The sequence below is a fragment of the Henningerozyma blattae genome, chromosome 5, assembly GCF_000315915.1.
Source record: "Henningerozyma blattae CBS 6284 chromosome 5, complete genome".
Lineage (NCBI taxonomy): Eukaryota > Fungi > Ascomycota > Saccharomycetes > Saccharomycetales > Saccharomycetaceae > Henningerozyma > Henningerozyma blattae.
Window position 1 is genome coordinate 1,136,390 of NC_020189.1, and position 17,215 is coordinate 1,153,604.

Sequence of the window (17,215 nt, forward strand, 5' to 3'; positions counted from 1 at the left end):
ATCAATATCTGATATATACTCTGAACTCTAATAACCATGTATTCTTCATTATCTTATAAATGGATACAAATGAGAATACTAATATCTTTCAATATTTTTGTGATGCTAAGACAAACTGTCAGTCACGTGCTTTTTTGTTGTTTTTTTCATTGTTATTATTATGCCAATAAAAAGTAGTAATGAAAAAAAAAATTTCTAGCAAAAATGAATCAATAGAGAAAAAGAATTTACTATTTGTAGAGATACTCAGCAAAATTGGTTGCATGCTTAAGCTTGTTAGTATTGATATGATCTATGTTTTAGTAGGTAATTGTTAAAAAGAGTTCAAGAAAAAAATACAGCACGAAATGACGAATGATTCACACCAACAAAACAGTAATATTCAAGACCTTAAAAGCTTGACCCCTGATGAAAAGCTTGAAATGTTAAAAATCTATAACCCTAAAGATTTGGGAATATCGTATACTGATTATCTTGATGAAAAAAATTCAAATGTGAATATCGAGTTATTGGAAAAAGGGTACAAAGATATGCAAAGGTATCATTCAATTAAAGCCGCTGTACTAACACAAGAATATTGTGATATGCTGAATACTGGTACGCTGTCCCCTGAAAATATTATAAAGTATGATACAAAGCTTACTAACCACTCTAAAGCTTTGGAAAAATATAATTTTACTTCCAGGCGGTATTATTTAAATGAAGACAATAACATTATTGATAAACGTAAACCTGGTAGGATAATATGTGAGCCAAAATACATGTACGATATTGTCATAGCATACCATTTAAAGTTGCACTCTTCATATGCTGTGTCCGAAAGACTTAAAAAATTTTTTAGTAATGTTGGTAGACAATATATTGACTACTGCGCAAAATATTGTTCAAAATGTTTTCCAGATGAAACTGAGCATATGAAACTTTTTACAGATGATATTACATTTAAAAACATAAGAAACAACATAATTGATAGACCCTTGTTTCCCATGGAAAGAATTCATATAGAAATCTTTAATCCATTCGATGATTTAAAAATAGAAAACAAATATCAAAGAATTCTATATATTAGAGATTATAGTACACGATATATTTGGACGTTTACATTAAAAAAACTTAAATTGAAACATATCACAAATATTTTAACTGAATTTTTTCTAAGTATTGCAACAAATGTACCGATCTTCCTTCAATCTTCAACTATTGATAATACAGATCTTTTTGATATTTGTGAAAAGATTTCACGAGAGTATCATATTTCTCTTGGATTAGGGACTAATAATAAGCATGATCATTTCCATTTATCAGGCATTGAAATGTTTAAACAATTAGTTAATTTAAATAAATCGAAATGCTTAAAGAGTTGGTCAAATTTTTTGGTATTTGGTTCAGTGTTACATAATAATAAATTTAACAGTAGGATATTGAGTAAGCCTATAGATATTATAAATTGTAACAATTTAGCCCAAGGGAAAAAGAAATTTAGAGATAGGAGATTAAGAATTATTAAGCAAACAATTACAGATAATTATGTGAAATTAGGTAATGTAGCATCAATAATTTTTATTGAAGATGAAGCTACATCTATTGCTGAAGGATTAACACTGGAAGGTAACGATAAATATGAACAGTTTAGTGATGAATATCGTTCAGATATTGATGTTATTGAAGATGATTCATATGATATTCCTCTAAGTGATACTGAGAAGAAATTTTCATCACGTAAAAGAAAATCTCGTTCCAATGATTCAGATACTTCGAATTCAAAGACAAAACTCAAGAAAAAAAGAAAATGAATATCAAAATGGAAGCTCAATGAATTTTAAAACGAAAAATGATTTAATATTACTAAATGCAAGCAAAATAGATGTGAATTATATACAATTATATTACGGTGTTTTTATAATTGTACTATAATTACATTAGTTAATGGTAATATATTTTACAGAGTTACTTTTTTGTATTTTAATTTTTTTCCTAAATTTAGTAATATCTTTTATGTATACTGCAATTTCAGAATATTTAAGTTTGAATATTATATTGAAATGAATGATACACAATATTTGAATAATATGTATATTTAAATTTAAATATGAGTGAACCTTTAAAGTAATAAATAGAGGATATTTACATTATTAGAACTAATTGAATATTAAAGTTTTTAGTGCGGTAAATATATATAAATAAATATATATATAAACATGTTAATTGTTACACGCAAAGTGAAATACTATGTATTTGGCTTCACTATATGCTATTACAGTTTAATTGATATTAATTGAAAACGATTAATCTTTGCGAAGGGGAAGTTAGTATGCTATCATGTTTGGAAAACAATTTTAAGAAACGAAAAAAAAAAAATGAATAAAATAGAATAAAAATAAATAAAAAGTGAATAAAAAAAACTTCTTTCTTCAAAAAATCTTTCTTGTATTAGCGATACTTTTCAAAAAATTCAATATGGAATTTTTCCCATCTTTTCATCCATTCAACACCTGGAGCTAAAAAGGTGGTTCTTACATGGTAAGTACCTGGTTGTTGGCCAAACCCTGAGCCTGGCACAGTACAGATACCTGTTGCCTTTAATAATTCTCTACAATAGAATTCATCTGGTGTTATATCCAAATTTTGAGCCATCTTTATAGCATTAAAAGGTAATTGAATGTTAGGGAACATATACATGGCACCTTGAGGTTTTTGACAAGTAACGCCTTCTAATGAATTGAACATCTCATACAATTTATTTGATCTTTTCTTATGATTGGTTCTAATGGTTTGTCTTTCATGTTGATCTAATTCATAAGAAGGTTCACCTTTCTTTGGTGGACAACACATCAAATCTACAAGAGCTTGGCCAATAACTGAAGAACATAGAGAGATTGAAGATAATTTTGTTATCACTTGTTTAACTTCTGGTGTAAATCCAATAAATTCACAATAACCACCTCTATGACCACATTCACCTAATAAACCCTTTGAACATGAATGTAAAGAGGCTAATTGGATATTATCATATTTATTGGGGACTTCTTTTTGTAAAATTCTTAAAATTTTTTTCATCGAATGGAATTCAGACCCTGGGAAGATGTTATCTTGGTATACTTCGTCTGCAATGACTACTAACCCATATTTAGCAGCAACATCGAAAACGTTTTTAATAGCTTCTACAGTTAAGACGGATCCTGTTGGGTTCCCTGGGTTTATCACAACAAGGCAAGTAGGTTTAATACCTGCTTCTAATGAATCTTGTGCGACTTTTGAAATTTCATTAATATCTGTAGACCAACCATTCGACTCGTCTAAATAATAAGGTAATGCTGTGGCATCATTTAAAGTTAAGGTGGCGGTATACAACGGATACTGAGGAATTGGAATTAAAACACCCGTTTGTTGACCTTTACATAGAATGGACAAAATGGTAGAAACGGCAGATGAGGCACCAGCAGTTAAGAAAATATCATCTGGATAAGCGACTTCACCATCATCACGATTAGTAATGAAATCTGCCACAGTTTGTCTAATACCATGAACACCTTGAGAATTGGAATAAGCACCTATAGATCCAATGTCTGTCAATAGAGTCTTGGCTCTTTCTATGGAATCTGGTGCATACCCCATAGAATCAACCAGAGTTCTTTCATGATCTAATAATGCAGGATATTCTAAAATAGAAAGAACTTGTCTGCCAAAAGACAAAGGTTTTTGGCCCAGTTGTTGAGGATTACCGATATTAGAATTGATGACTGATTCAAAAGGCAAGGTTCCTGGATGTTTCAACAATTGGATCTTCAATTTGTCTGCGTATGAGGGAATGGCACCACGAACCGCATATTTAGCCTTAACGACATTGGGGTTCAAATCCTCTGGTTCCAACCTTTCTGCAAAATATGATTTTTCACGACTAGTCGAGTACGAGAGCGGTGATGTAACGGAGGCATTTGAAGAATTAGATAAAATAGATGATGAAGAAATACTACGTACTAAAGCTGTAGGAGGTGGAATATAAAGCGAAGAAGACGATGTTGACCTAAATAAAGACGAAGATGAGGGCGATTTAAAAAGAGTTGTTTGACTCATTCCTCTCAATGAATGAGAAGAATGTCTGTTGCATGTTTTAATCATTGTATGGTGGAGTTATATATATATATGATATTTTTTTTGTTTTGTATAATATAAGCTACTATATTTATTTTGTTGTTGATACTATTATTAGTAGTAGTAGGAGTATAATTAATGTTTGCTTGTTTGTTTGCTTGTTTGCTTATCTGTTTATGGTTTTATATTAATATTATATTATTATTACTTTGAATTATGACCTCTATTTATACCTCAATTAGATCACCGCCCATCGGCTCCCCTATTCCGTTGCACGCGGAATTGATAAGCAGTCACGCGTGCAGAATCTTTAAACGGAAAACTTTACGGTCTCAGAATGCGATGACGTATGATCTAGGGTTATGTTTTGTAAGATTAGGGTAAGAATGTTCAATTTTTCACTTAAATTAAATAAGTAAAAGGAATGAATAAATATGTGTATGTATATATATATTTGTATATATTATTACTGTATATATACATATTATTGTATTGATATAAGTAAATATCTTAGCAAGGATAAAATATATATTAGTAATTGAGTAATATCAAAAATATCTTTCAAAATGAATGACGATTGGACAAGGAGATTGTCTAGTAATGATAATGTTGAGCATATTGAAACTAATGATATAGTTTCATTGCCAAGAGATAAACAATCAAATTGGAATATTATTTCTGCTTTTTAAACAACTATTGGAGTTTCCAAATCTTTTATATTTCTTTATTCTTTATTATTATAGTAATGATTGTTTTTAAGGATGCCATTATGGTAATTCCTTTTGGTTGTTGCTTAATAGTTTTTGAATTATTTTTTGGCTTGATTGTTACCATTACATCAATTTCTGATTCTCATATGGTCACTGCAATTAATATACAAGGTAATATTAAATTGTTTAATTTAATTATTCAGCATAATCCAATGTTTGATATTGAGAAATGGGATTGAATTGCTCTTGAATTGAATAATTTCTTATTTGAAACAGATACCTGGTCGGATAGAGGGGTTTTCTTTAATGGGAAACAATGTTGGGATTATTTCCAAATAATTATGAATGAGGCTTCTATGAGTAAAAATCATGAATTGAAATCAATAAATAAGAGATTAATGTCCGATGAAAACTATAATGTAATGTTTCAAAGAGTGAAACTATTTTATAATGATTCTATCAAAGAATGTTTCCAATTAAAGTAGAATTAAAATTGAAATTAATATATTTTTGATAATGCAATTTTCGTTAGTGTATAAAGATATGTTTACATAAATAGATTTAAAAAGAAAAATAAAAACGCAAAAAATTAAAATGACAATGAATATATAATGATTTATGCAAAGATTGAATGGCAACGGGGTTCAGTTCAATAAATCGAATAAATCTTGGTTATTCAAGCCAGATCCATCGAAATGTCCAGTAATCATTGTTTCCAATTCTAACTCATCATCACTTTGCGTTTGATCTTGTTTAGTGTGAATGTTGTTGATCATATTACTATTTTTATTATTCACGTGGTTGTTCTCATTAGTACTCGTGCCAATCACTATTTCTTCTAAAGATGATATCGACATGGTATCATCCGTTAAAGAATCATCACCCGCATCAGCTTCATTATCATCATTGTCATTATTATCAAATTCATTATTGGGTTGGAGATTAAAATTAAACGTATAATCATTTAATCCATCAATCTCTTCTTGGTTGAAACCAAAGTAATTTTCAGGTTCATAATCCAATTCTTTTGGTTCATACGATCTTGTTTCTATTTCATCTTCAATATGTTTATCTTTCTCCAATGGAGCAATATCTTTTAATATTAAAGTCTTGGAAGCATTGGAATTGATAGTATTATTAGAATATCCCAATACTGAACCATATTTTTTCAATCGATTCATTGGTAGCATATTATTTTTATTTTTATCATTATTATTGGTGCTATTGGTATTACTATTATTGCTCGAAATAGAAGATTTTACTTGGCCTAAAGCAGTTCGACGAACATTCTTATCTTTAGAAGCTAATGGTCTTCTTGCAGTGATCCCAGAAGCATTCGATGGTACATCCGTTATCTTTGATTTCAATACATTTGTATGAGTAGTTGAATTGAACTTTAATATATTAGATGAATCTCTTTTCAATTGTGGTGAAGGTGTACGAGGGGCAGTAAATATATTTTCCTTATTACTATTCATGATGGATCAAATGGTACCTTAATTAAACTAATAATTACAATGGTTCAACAATTTACTCTATTAGTCGATATAAATATATAATGTTCCATTGTTTCAAAATATATCCAATCTTCATTTCTCTTGTATTATTATTGAAAAGAGTATTGATATTTGTTTGTTTATTTATTATCTCGGGTTTGTTTATTTGCAATCTGAACAACAAACAGTTTGTGACGCGACGCGTCGTGAGAACGCGTCAGTAATTCTAGAATAAATAATTCCAAGTGTCAAATATTATATGGGATATGGAGATTTTGGAAAGTAAAGAGGGTATAATAGTTTTTTTTCTGTTATTAATAGATGTAAATATATATATATATATATATATTTAAATTTGGGGTTACAGAATGTTGGATATTGTAAGATTTTATATTAATATTTGATTTTACCAAGTTGAAAGCAAAAAAAAATAAAAAATCCTGTATTTAAGTAGCATTTAAAGGAGAAGGCTCTATCTTTGCAATTAGTGTATATATTAAAGGAAAACAGTTTGTGTTTCACTAGCAGCAAAATTTTACTCCTTTGAATCTCGCATTTTGCAAACACTTTGGAAAGTATTAGAAAAAAATTTTTATTCTGAAATTCCGAAATTGTAACCTCAGTCACATATCATCCAAAACCTATGATCAATTGTACCTAACCTGAAATATAATAGCAGTTGATTGATACCGCCATAACTATTTACTTTAACTATTGTATATCTTTACATAATTGCTACTTGAACATCACTATATATCTATATTTTTTTTTTACAAATTCGGGTAACGTCACGCTGAAAATAAATCTCGTTCAAACTTACCCTTTATATAAGACAAAAACCTTATTAAACAACCTGAATGCATTTATATATTTGTATAGAAAGCTAATTAACCAAGCATATAGACTTTATCATTGCATTTCCAAGATGGGCATCTTTAACAGTTTAACTAGAATAGCATGCTTTAGCAAGTCAACTGCCCTCAATAGCATGTCCTTGTTGAATAAGTCATTATTAATAAATAACAATATCATCGGTAATAATAAACTCATGATTGATAGTAGAAGGTGGAAATCAAGAGGTAATACTTATCAACCCAGTACTTTGAAAAGGAAGAGAAAACATGGGTTTCTTTCAAGAGCCAAGAGTTATACGATGAATAAAATATTGAAAAGGAGAAAAGCAAAGGGAAGATGGTTCCTCTCACACTAGCTTGTCATTGATCATTCTGGTTTTCGTTTTATAAATCTGTACATATATATACATATTCACATAAATACAATCTTACGAATTGGTAATTTAACATTCATATTTTATTTTTTTTATCTACTGTTTTTCTTCTTTTTTTATTTTCCCCTTTTATAAATCGATAATACGAATTCAAATAGAATATGATCTGAAAAATTTCCCATGTTCGAAATTCAAATATCTATTTCGTTCATATCTATATTTATTGAATGAAAACATATTATACCGATTACAGCTTGTTTTCTTGCCCAATCTCGTTTTTGTTAATTTCTGTCTATTCAAATTTGAATCACGAATAGAATTTTCTGTTGTATATATATAAATGAAGAAAATTAATTCTAAAAATAATGGAATCTTTAATGAGATGGGGGTATAATTTACGGATTCAATATTTTTGTTAGAAATCAAAATTGTAAACGCCTTATGAACTATTATTGAAACAATATTCAAGGTTATATAAATCAAATTCCCATTTTCCACAGATGAATTTATTATTTCAATAAAATTATAGCTGATTAATAAAATTGATAATAATGTTGGTATAATGATACAATTCTTGCAAATAGAAAGTTTTAGAATAAAAAATGGTACAATCAGTAGATATAAGTCGATGAGAAATGTTAACTTGATAATATTAGCTTCATATTTATAATATAATTTTAGAATACTATTAAAATCAAGTCTTCTTGTCTCAACGAAAAAATGTCTTAAATTTGAATAATTAATGGTAAACAACCGTTTTTGGAGAATATTTAAAACAGTATATGAAAATATTGAAAAAAATATTAATAATAATCCATTAAAATCATCAAAATCGAAATCTTTTCCAATTTTGGAAGCTAAAAGTGTCCCTTCATTGGTAGATGGAATTAGAGTATTATCTTGGCATGAATGTAAATAAATTCCAATCAGATTGATAAGAATGTAAAATATCCCAAACACAATAATTTGTTTGCTATTGTGATGTATAAACAGATTATGGTTGTTATTATTGTCATTATGAATATTATCTTGGAATTTAAATTGATGCAAATAATTAATTAATGTTTCTAAGCCAAAAATGACTATGGAAATTATAATCACTAAACTTGTCTTACTTAATTCGACAACAAACATTATAAACCAAACAAATTATTCCAAGCTCTTTCATTGGTGGCGCACGGCTTGCGGCATATATATGTATATACATTTATTCATGATATGAATTGTAATTATATAGAAATAATGAAGTTTGTTTTTCTAATAACCAATTAAAATCAAAAATTTTTATATATTTTTGAAAGTGTTTGTTTATTCAAATCTTTCAATAAACATTGAAATGTTTCTTTATTGAAAAATTTTAATCAAGTTTCCTATTGTGAGACTAAATTAACGAATAGTTGATACAACAAGTTGCAAGGGAAATCAAATCTGGATTCAAACTACAACTAATCTGACTTTAGAATATAAGGGTACGGGAAACACTCTTGTTATAGGAGGACCCGTTTCGGAGTTTTTCCCTTAAAGCTTTAATAATCATACATAAATAAATAAATGAACAAATAAGTAAAGTAAATAAAAAAAATGTAACGCAACTTGTTAGTTTATGAAAATATACATTACAGTGGTACGGTCGTATTGTGAGTGATGTTGTTCACAAGATAAATGTTACGACCTTTACTCTAAGGAAAATGTGTTGTCAAACAAAATAAAGCCAAGCTGATGAAAAGAAATTCATATTGGATTATAATTTTGCATTGTATTGTTAATCTTAATATGTACTATTGATATACTTTGTTAATATACTGTTATTAATAAATTCTTTTGGTAATAGTTCTTGGACCTGTACCTTATCGTGTGGCGCTACCATGTCACCTCGTCCATCAAATTTTTATAGTTATATCAATTATTAACAAACATAATTCTTATAATACCATTATAATCTATATATCACCACATGACAGTCGATTTAATGACAATAATATGTAACTATAATCCCTTCTCTTCACTTTAGTCATAATGCTGTGTTACCCGCACAATGCTATCACAAAATTCGGGCGTCATCGTATTCATCAAATAAATCTTATAACATACATACTTAAAGAATAACGATGAGTCAACTTTATCACATTCTAACGGTAAGAAACAATATAAGATCAACACACATCACATATACATAATAATGTTTAGATCCTGTCTACGAATCCCAGCTGCTGCCTCCAGAACTTTGGCTTCCACTTCAGCTACCCTCACCAAATCAGCTTTGGTAACCCCTAGAACTAACTTGCTATCATCTGTCATCCGTTCTAATGGTTCTAGTGTCAATTGGTGTGCCTTCTACACTACAAACAATAGCCCCACTTTGGACAAGTCTGTTGTATTGACTCGTGTTTCTAATATCATTACCAACTTCAATTCTCAATTGAAGGACAAGACAGTCACTAATGAAACTCAATTTGCCAAGGATCTTTCTTTAGATTCTTTGGATACTGTTGAATTATTAGTTGCTATTGAAGAAGAATTTGATATCGAAATCCCAGATAACGTCGCTGATGATTTGAAATCTGTCGGTCAAACCGTCGATTACATCATTTCAAATCCAGAAGCTCATTAAAATACTACTCGTCTATACTAATATCACTTTTACAAATATGTACTTATGTATGTATATGTATCACTCTTTTTTTTTGTATATAGCCTAATCTCATTCTTCTTTCTGATTTATTACTGTTTTATATTTCTGTATGTATTTTTTTTTCGTAGTATTTATTTACTGTCATTTCCCACGACCGAGACATTTTTCTATTATTAATTTGATTATATATAAAATTTCATATACTTATAACAACTATATATAAATATATATATATAATAATTGATTGAATAATTCAAGATGAGAAAAAACACAGAAAAAAAAATTATTAAATAATAATAAATAACCTAACCATGTCTGATTCTGAAGAACAAAAACCAAAAATCATTGATACAAGTAAATTACAATTGGATGATCCAGATACTAAAATAGCACCCATGGTGATCCCTGATAATAATCCGGACCTTATATCTGCTGATAGCGATTTGACGGTAGATTTACCTGACAATATAGAAACGATAGATTTGGTTCATTTGAAAATACGATCGTTAGAAGACTTGAATCTATTGAGATTCAAGCAATTGAAAATTTTATGTTTAAGACAAAATTTAGTAGAAAGTATTTCAGAAGTAGAGGTTTTGCCTGCTGATACCCTTGTAGAATTGGATTTTTATGACAATAGAATAAAGCATATTTCAGCTAATGTGAATAAATTGATCAATTTGGAAAGTTTGGATTTCTCATTCAATAAGATTAAAAATATTAAGAATATTGACAAATTGGTCAATTTGAAATACCTTTATTTTGTTCAAAACAAGATTTCTAAAGTAGAAAATTTATCTACTTTGAAAAATTTGGTTTCACTAGAACTCGGTGGTAATCGTCTTACAGATCTACACCCTGATTCTTTTGTAGGATTGGATAAGTTAGAAGAAATTTGGTTAGGTAAAAATATGATCCCTCGTTTAATAAACTTGTCTCCTTTAAAATCATTAAAGATTTTATCTATTCAAGGTAATAGATTGAAGAAACTGGAAGGATTAGATGAATTGACTAATTTGGAAGAATTATATGTATCACATAATCAAATTTCAAAGATTGAAAATTTAGAAAAAAATTTAAAATTAACTACAGTTGATATTTCCTCCAACAAGATTACTAAGATTGAAAATGTTTCTCATTTGAAAATGTTGACTGATTTATGGTGTTCTTTTAATCAAATTGATCAATCATTTGAATCATTGGGTGAAGAATTAAAAGATTTATCAAGATTTGAAACAATTTATTTGGAAGGTAATCCGATTCAACTAAATAATGAGACTTCTTATAGAAGAAAATTGATTTTGAATTTACCAAAATCTTTGAATAAAATTGACGCTACTTTTATTCGTGATTAAAAAAGTAAATAGTACCTTTAACAACAAAGTTTTTTATTTAATTGATTAATGTAATACTTCTATTTAACGATATTATTTAATAATATTTATATTATGTTTTCTTTTTGCTTTAAAATTCTACGTGTTTTAAAACGCGATCCCTTAAAAAAAGAGAACTTGAAAAAAAAAAAATAATTATAATAATATAATAATAAAGATTCTTGAAGACTTTCAAAGATTGGCTTTCACTATCAAACTTATCACAATTAAAATATGGTATTGAAATCAATACCAATTATAAGGAATCCTCATTGGATTCTATTAAATAGAAATTGTCTTAATTTAAACAAAAGATATTTGGCATCAGATGCAAAATCAAAATCAAATGATCAAACAAACATATCAGTAGATGTTTCTCAAAAACAAAAAATATACATTACAGACCCTATTTCTCCTGGCTCTATATTTTTTTTACCAAATGGTACAAAAGTATTCAACAAATTGGTTCAATTCATTAAATTACAAACTACTCAGTTGTTTGGATTTAAAGAAGTTATTACTCCTTTAATTTATAAAAAATCCTTATGGGAAACATCAGGTCATTGGCAAAATTATCAAGATGACATGTTCCAAGTAGCTGTTAATGATGAATCTAAGGAAATATATGGTTTAAAACCAATGAATTGTCCGGGGCATTGTGTAATCTATAAAAGATTTGACCGTTCTTATAATGAATTACCTTTAAGATTTGCAGATTTCTCGCCTCTGCATAGAAATGAAGCTTCTGGGGCACTATCTGGTTTAACAAGATTAAGAAAATTTCATCAAGACGATGGCCATATTTTTTGTACTCCTGAACAAGTATACCAAGAAATTCAAAACTGTTTAAAATTAATTGATTTATGTTATACAAAAATTTTTAAATTTACAAATACGGATGAAAGTACCACTGAACCATATTTTTTGAAATTATCAACAAGACCAGAAGATCATTATATAGGTGATATTAAAGTGTGGGATCATGCAGAAACAATTTTGAAAAACGTCTTAGAAGAATCAGGTAAAAATTGGGAATTGAATCCAGGAGATGGTGCATTTTATGGTCCAAAGATTGATATCATGGTTAATGATCATAATAACAAATCACATCAAGTAGCTACAATTCAATTAGATTTTCAATTACCAGAAAGATTTGATTTAAAATTTAAAGATAAAGACAATTATTACAAGAGACCTATTATGATTCATAGAGCTGCTTTTGGTTCAGTAGAAAGATTTATGTCTATCTTATTAGATTCTAATAATGGTAATTGGCCATTTTGGTTAAATCCTAAACAAGTCATTATATTACCAATTAATACGAAAAAGGAAGATCATGTAAATGAATCATTTAAATTAAAAAATTTTCTAAGCAATAATAACCAAACAACAGATAATGATATTCAGCCAATACCCTTAAATAGTTTCCATTTCGAAGCACATGTCGATGATAGATCCGAGCCATTGGGTTATAGAATCAAAGATGCAATTTTGAATAAATATTCTTATTTAATTATTATTGGTGACGAAGAAGTTAAAACAAATAAATATTCCATTCGTACCTATAATGATCGTAATATTGAGCATTTAACTTCAGCAGAGATCTTTGATAAATTCAAGACTTTAGAAGAAAATTATAAATAAAAATAAAAACCGATTTATTTTTCAATTGCATTTTTTTATGTCCATAGCATATTTGATATTCCAATATAATATTTTTTCATGTATATATATATATGTACATAATATCTTAAAATAATTCTTTAAAAAATAGTTGTATCATATTCGATAAACAATATTCATGCAGTTGTAGGGTTAAATGTACAATATTGAAGCAATCGTTATTAATATGTTCAGAAATATTCTCATATTATTAGTTCTATAATAGCGCATTTAAATATTTTGCATTAATTAAACGCATTCTCATCGGTAGTTAATGTGTGTCTATTCATCTCGAATAGTATAATTTAAAGTGAATAGTGGAGAAAGGTCATCAATTTGCCCTGGTAAAATATTTTCTGGTAAAAAATCCCCATTCTTTAAAATAAATTCTTTCCTATACATTCGATCTTCTTCATTTAATCTTGTTAATTCATTTTCACAATTTTTTAACACTGTTTTCATCTTTTCAGTTACTCTTTTTCTTCTTTCAACTTCTTCATTTAAATTTTGATAGCTATTTTCAAAATTTTTATAGAAATGGATCAATTGTTTTGTAATATTAATATCACCTAGACAAGATTTTTTAAAAATTGTTATAATTTCAGAAATATTTTTAAAAATTAATAAAGATTCGTGGTGTTTCTGAAATTCACCGATTAATTTTGCTAATTCTGAATGAAGCTGGTTCTTTAAAATAGTTTTTTCTTCTAATATATAATTAGCTTCTTTTAAAACATCACCTGAGTCTTCTACAGTTTTCATTAGAAGCTCTAAAATAGAATCTAATTCCAAGTCATCATTTTTAATCACTTTTAATAATTCATTAAAATCTTCTTCTTCTAATTTATTATCTCTTAACACTTTACATTTTTCAAAGTGGTTGACTAATGATGTTATATATTCGGCCAATTCTTGAACTGATAATTTCATTTGATCAGGATATGTAATCATTAATAAATAATTTTTTGCATCATTATCAGAATCGAAATTAATATTTATCTCTTTCCTAATATCTTTTAATTTTTTATCGAAATTTTGTTCTACCACTTTTCTTTTCAGATGAGTATATTGAGCTCTAATATTTTCAATTTGTTTTTGTATTATTGGGATTTCTTTTAATTTTTTATTTAAAATATTACCGTTCTCCATTGTAATAAAATCTCCTAACATCTTTTCATTATTAGAATTTTTACGAGCAAATTTATTTTCTGTGCTATTCAAAGTATTTATCTCTGAAGTGATTATATTCTGCCAATATTTCATGTTATTTATTAGTTGATTTAAAACAGCATCAGACCATTCTTCTCTAATTAATTTTTTGCCAATACTAATATCTAATATTTCATGACTTAAAAACTTATATTGATTTTCTAAGCAATCCAGTAAAAAATATAATTTATTGATATCTTGTTGCCAACGTGATAATTTTTCTTGTACTAATGATATTCTTTTATTAGCATCTTGGCAAATGAGTTGTGCATCAATTAAGCATTTTCTGGCATTATCAACTAATGTATTAACATCAACAGAGCTTCTAGAGATTGACATTATACATAGTATAATTTTTTAAATTTAGAATTATTCAGATGGAATTTTGTAAATATATGTCATTCAAATATATGTAAAATTAGATAAAAATAAATTCTCTTGCCTTTTTATTAAGATTTTCTTGATACTTTTATGTTCAAATCAATATAATATATATAATTCTCCTTAAAATAAAGAATTTTTATTATTAAAAAGTATACCCCGAAAGATATAAAAGAACTGTAAAATAGAATATATCATTATTTTCAATATCAAAAATCAAGATTTACAAATATGATATACATAAATATACATATAATACCTTGAATTATGGATTTTGAATATGGATCTGAATCTGATTATGATAATGAGTCTATTACAAATTCCTTAAAAAGAAGGAAACTACAAAAAGACGCCCAAAAAGAGACAAATGGCAATAAGTTAACCTCCAAATATGGTATTGGTGCCAAACTATTATTTAAGATGGGTTATAAGGAAGGTTCTGGACTAGGTACTGGTGGTGGTATTGTTGAACCTATTCAAGCCACCAAACGTAAGAATGCGTTTGAAGGTCTAGGCATGATGAGTGTTAATAGAAGAAATGAATATGATTATTCTAGTGATAGTAGTTCTGACGAGAAACCAATGTCTAAACCAATTAGTTTTAAAGAACCAGTAATAATGGATAAGGATACTGAAAGATTAAGAATTGTTATTGATAAATTGAAAGATTTCCAATTATATCATAAAGATATCAAATTACCTAAAAGTGTTCTAAAATTAATTGGGAATTCTAATGATAAAACAAATAATGATAATTCAAAATTATCTGACTTAGAAAATATTTTAGATAAATTTGAAAAAATTAAAAATGAAATGAACATTATTGACCGACGAGTATCATTATTTAAACCTCAAATGATTGAATATGATCAACAATTAAAACTCTTAATTGAAATACAAGTTGGATTAAAATCTGAAACGATTGGTTTTATAGAGAAATGCAAATTAATTCTAAAACTTTCCAATGATCAATTAATTGATAAGCTGATTTCTAAATTAATTCAGAATACTTTCTCAATTGACAATCTTAATGATAATATGGATTCGAATTGTTATCAATTGAACGAATTAATTGAATTGTTAAGTTATAAGGATTATTTTAAGATTACTAGTGATAAATTGTTAAATCGGATTCAAACAAATATTTTCAAAATTATTTATCCATTAATATGTGAAGAATTACAAGATATTAATTTTTTAAAACTTGAAAATTTGGAAACTCTTAAACTTGTTTCTAAATTAATTAATTTATCGAATATATTACAATATATTAAAATTTGGGATAATTTAATTTTTAAATATATTTATCAACCAATCGTAATTTTTATGAAAAATAATAATGGTGATGATGATGCTAATGATAAAAAGAATATTATTAATAAAAACATATTAATTAATTATAAAAATTTACAAGTAATCCTAAATCAAGATATGAAATTTGCAATTAGTTCAATTGTCAAAGAGAATTTTGAGAAATATTTAATCCATTGGAATTCTATTGATTCACCTTTATACGATAATTCAACAATTGAGTTAATTAAAGAGATTATCAATATTGATAATTTTTATCAATTAATAGATGAAACAAAATTTATAGAAAAATTTTTTCAACAAATTTGGGAAGTAGACTTTGATCTTTTCAATGAATTAGAAACCATGCAAGATGAAGAGGGAGAACTTAATGAGAATATTAATAGTGGTACTTTATTTGCCATTAGACAATTACATAAATGTCAAAATATGATGAGACCAAATGATTATAATAAATATCTTAAAGATTTATTTCTGGAATTTGAAAATATCATATATCAATGGCGAGTATATTGCTTAACTGAGCAAGACTTTGAATTATGCACCAAATGGATTTATTTTATTATTAATTCATGTTTCAATAATTTAAATGAGATGGAGATTGGGTATATTCAATCTTTAATTAAATTATTGGAAACGAAAAAGAATGAAGGTCGTAAAAAGGAGGAAGATGTAAAGATTGAGAAATATGATTTATATAATGATTTATTTGTTGATTCACAACCAAATAATGCTACTGCTAATAAAGAAATCAATCTGAAGAATATACCAATGAGAAAAATTAAAGTGACATTAAAAGAAGTTCTTGAAGATTATTGTGAGCAACGAGGGTATTTGATAGAGAAAGAAGAAAATAAATACACGACTTTACCATCAATGGGATACGCTAATGGTGACAATATCATGGTGCCTGTATTTAAGATCACTAATGGTGGGAATAAGAATTGTAAACATATTGCAATAAAGAACGATATAATATGGGTCAAAGATAGAGCTGTTGAGAAAGCACCATATATACCTATCTATCTTTGGGAATTAACTTTATAAAAATATACATACATATACTTATATATATTATATTAGTTATTGATTATTACTTGATTCCACTAAAAGGAATACTT

General features: G+C 27.2%; 10 protein-coding genes across 10 annotated transcripts; 6 read left to right on the forward strand and 4 right to left on the reverse strand.

Annotated features, from left to right (window-relative positions):
* Positions 1-347: 347 nt before the first annotated feature.
* Positions 348-1,793, forward strand: FOB1 (replication fork barrier binding protein FOB1; the record flags this gene model as incomplete). Its single annotated transcript, XM_004180968.1, has 1 exon — positions 348-1,793. One exon carries the CDS (start codon positions 348-350, stop codon positions 1,791-1,793), a length of 1,446 nt encoding a protein of 481 aa, XP_004181016.1.
* A 637-nt stretch (positions 1,794-2,430) lies between these two features.
* Positions 2,431-4,119, reverse strand: TBLA0E04440 (uncharacterized protein; the record flags this gene model as incomplete). Its single annotated transcript, XM_004180969.1, has 1 exon — positions 2,431-4,119. One exon carries the CDS (start codon positions 4,117-4,119, stop codon positions 2,431-2,433), a length of 1,689 nt encoding a protein of 562 aa, XP_004181017.1.
* Positions 4,120-5,446: 1,327 nt separating this feature from the next.
* On the reverse strand, positions 5,447-6,280 carry PDS1 (securin; the record flags this gene model as incomplete). Its single annotated transcript, XM_004180970.1, has 1 exon — positions 5,447-6,280. The coding sequence occupies one exon, from the start codon at positions 6,278-6,280 to the stop codon at positions 5,447-5,449; it is 834 nt and encodes a 277-aa protein (XP_004181018.1).
* A 943-nt stretch (positions 6,281-7,223) lies between these two features.
* On the forward strand, positions 7,224-7,508 carry MRX14 (mitochondrial 54S ribosomal protein bL34m; the record flags this gene model as incomplete). The annotated part of the gene is made up of 1 exon (XM_004180971.1): positions 7,224-7,508. The coding sequence occupies one exon, from the start codon at positions 7,224-7,226 to the stop codon at positions 7,506-7,508; it is 285 nt and encodes a 94-aa protein (XP_004181019.1).
* Positions 7,509-7,676: 168 nt separating this feature from the next.
* TBLA0E04480 (uncharacterized protein) lies at positions 7,677-8,660 on the reverse strand (the record flags this gene model as incomplete). Its single annotated transcript, XM_004180972.1, has 1 exon — positions 7,677-8,660. One exon carries the CDS (start codon positions 8,658-8,660, stop codon positions 7,677-7,679), a length of 984 nt encoding a protein of 327 aa, XP_004181020.1.
* Positions 8,661-9,705: 1,045 nt separating this feature from the next.
* Positions 9,706-10,137, forward strand: ACP1 (acyl carrier protein; the record flags this gene model as incomplete). Its single annotated transcript, XM_004180973.1, has 1 exon — positions 9,706-10,137. One exon carries the CDS (start codon positions 9,706-9,708, stop codon positions 10,135-10,137), a length of 432 nt encoding a protein of 143 aa, XP_004181021.1.
* A 332-nt stretch (positions 10,138-10,469) lies between these two features.
* Positions 10,470-11,513, forward strand: SDS22 (type 1 protein phosphatase-activating protein SDS22; the record flags this gene model as incomplete). Its single annotated transcript, XM_004180974.1, has 1 exon — positions 10,470-11,513. The coding sequence occupies one exon, from the start codon at positions 10,470-10,472 to the stop codon at positions 11,511-11,513; it is 1,044 nt and encodes a 347-aa protein (XP_004181022.1).
* A 252-nt stretch (positions 11,514-11,765) lies between these two features.
* On the forward strand, positions 11,766-13,175 carry MST1 (threonine--tRNA ligase MST1; the record flags this gene model as incomplete). The annotated part of the gene is made up of 1 exon (XM_004180975.1): positions 11,766-13,175. One exon carries the CDS (start codon positions 11,766-11,768, stop codon positions 13,173-13,175), a length of 1,410 nt encoding a protein of 469 aa, XP_004181023.1.
* A 300-nt stretch (positions 13,176-13,475) lies between these two features.
* Positions 13,476-14,741, reverse strand: ATG17 (protein kinase regulatory subunit ATG17; the record flags this gene model as incomplete). Its single annotated transcript, XM_004180976.1, has 1 exon — positions 13,476-14,741. One exon carries the CDS (start codon positions 14,739-14,741, stop codon positions 13,476-13,478), a length of 1,266 nt encoding a protein of 421 aa, XP_004181024.1.
* A 309-nt stretch (positions 14,742-15,050) lies between these two features.
* Positions 15,051-17,141, forward strand: SPP382 (mRNA splicing protein SPP382; the record flags this gene model as incomplete). Its single annotated transcript, XM_004180977.1, has 1 exon — positions 15,051-17,141. One exon carries the CDS (start codon positions 15,051-15,053, stop codon positions 17,139-17,141), a length of 2,091 nt encoding a protein of 696 aa, XP_004181025.1.
* Positions 17,142-17,215: the final 74 nt, after the last annotated feature.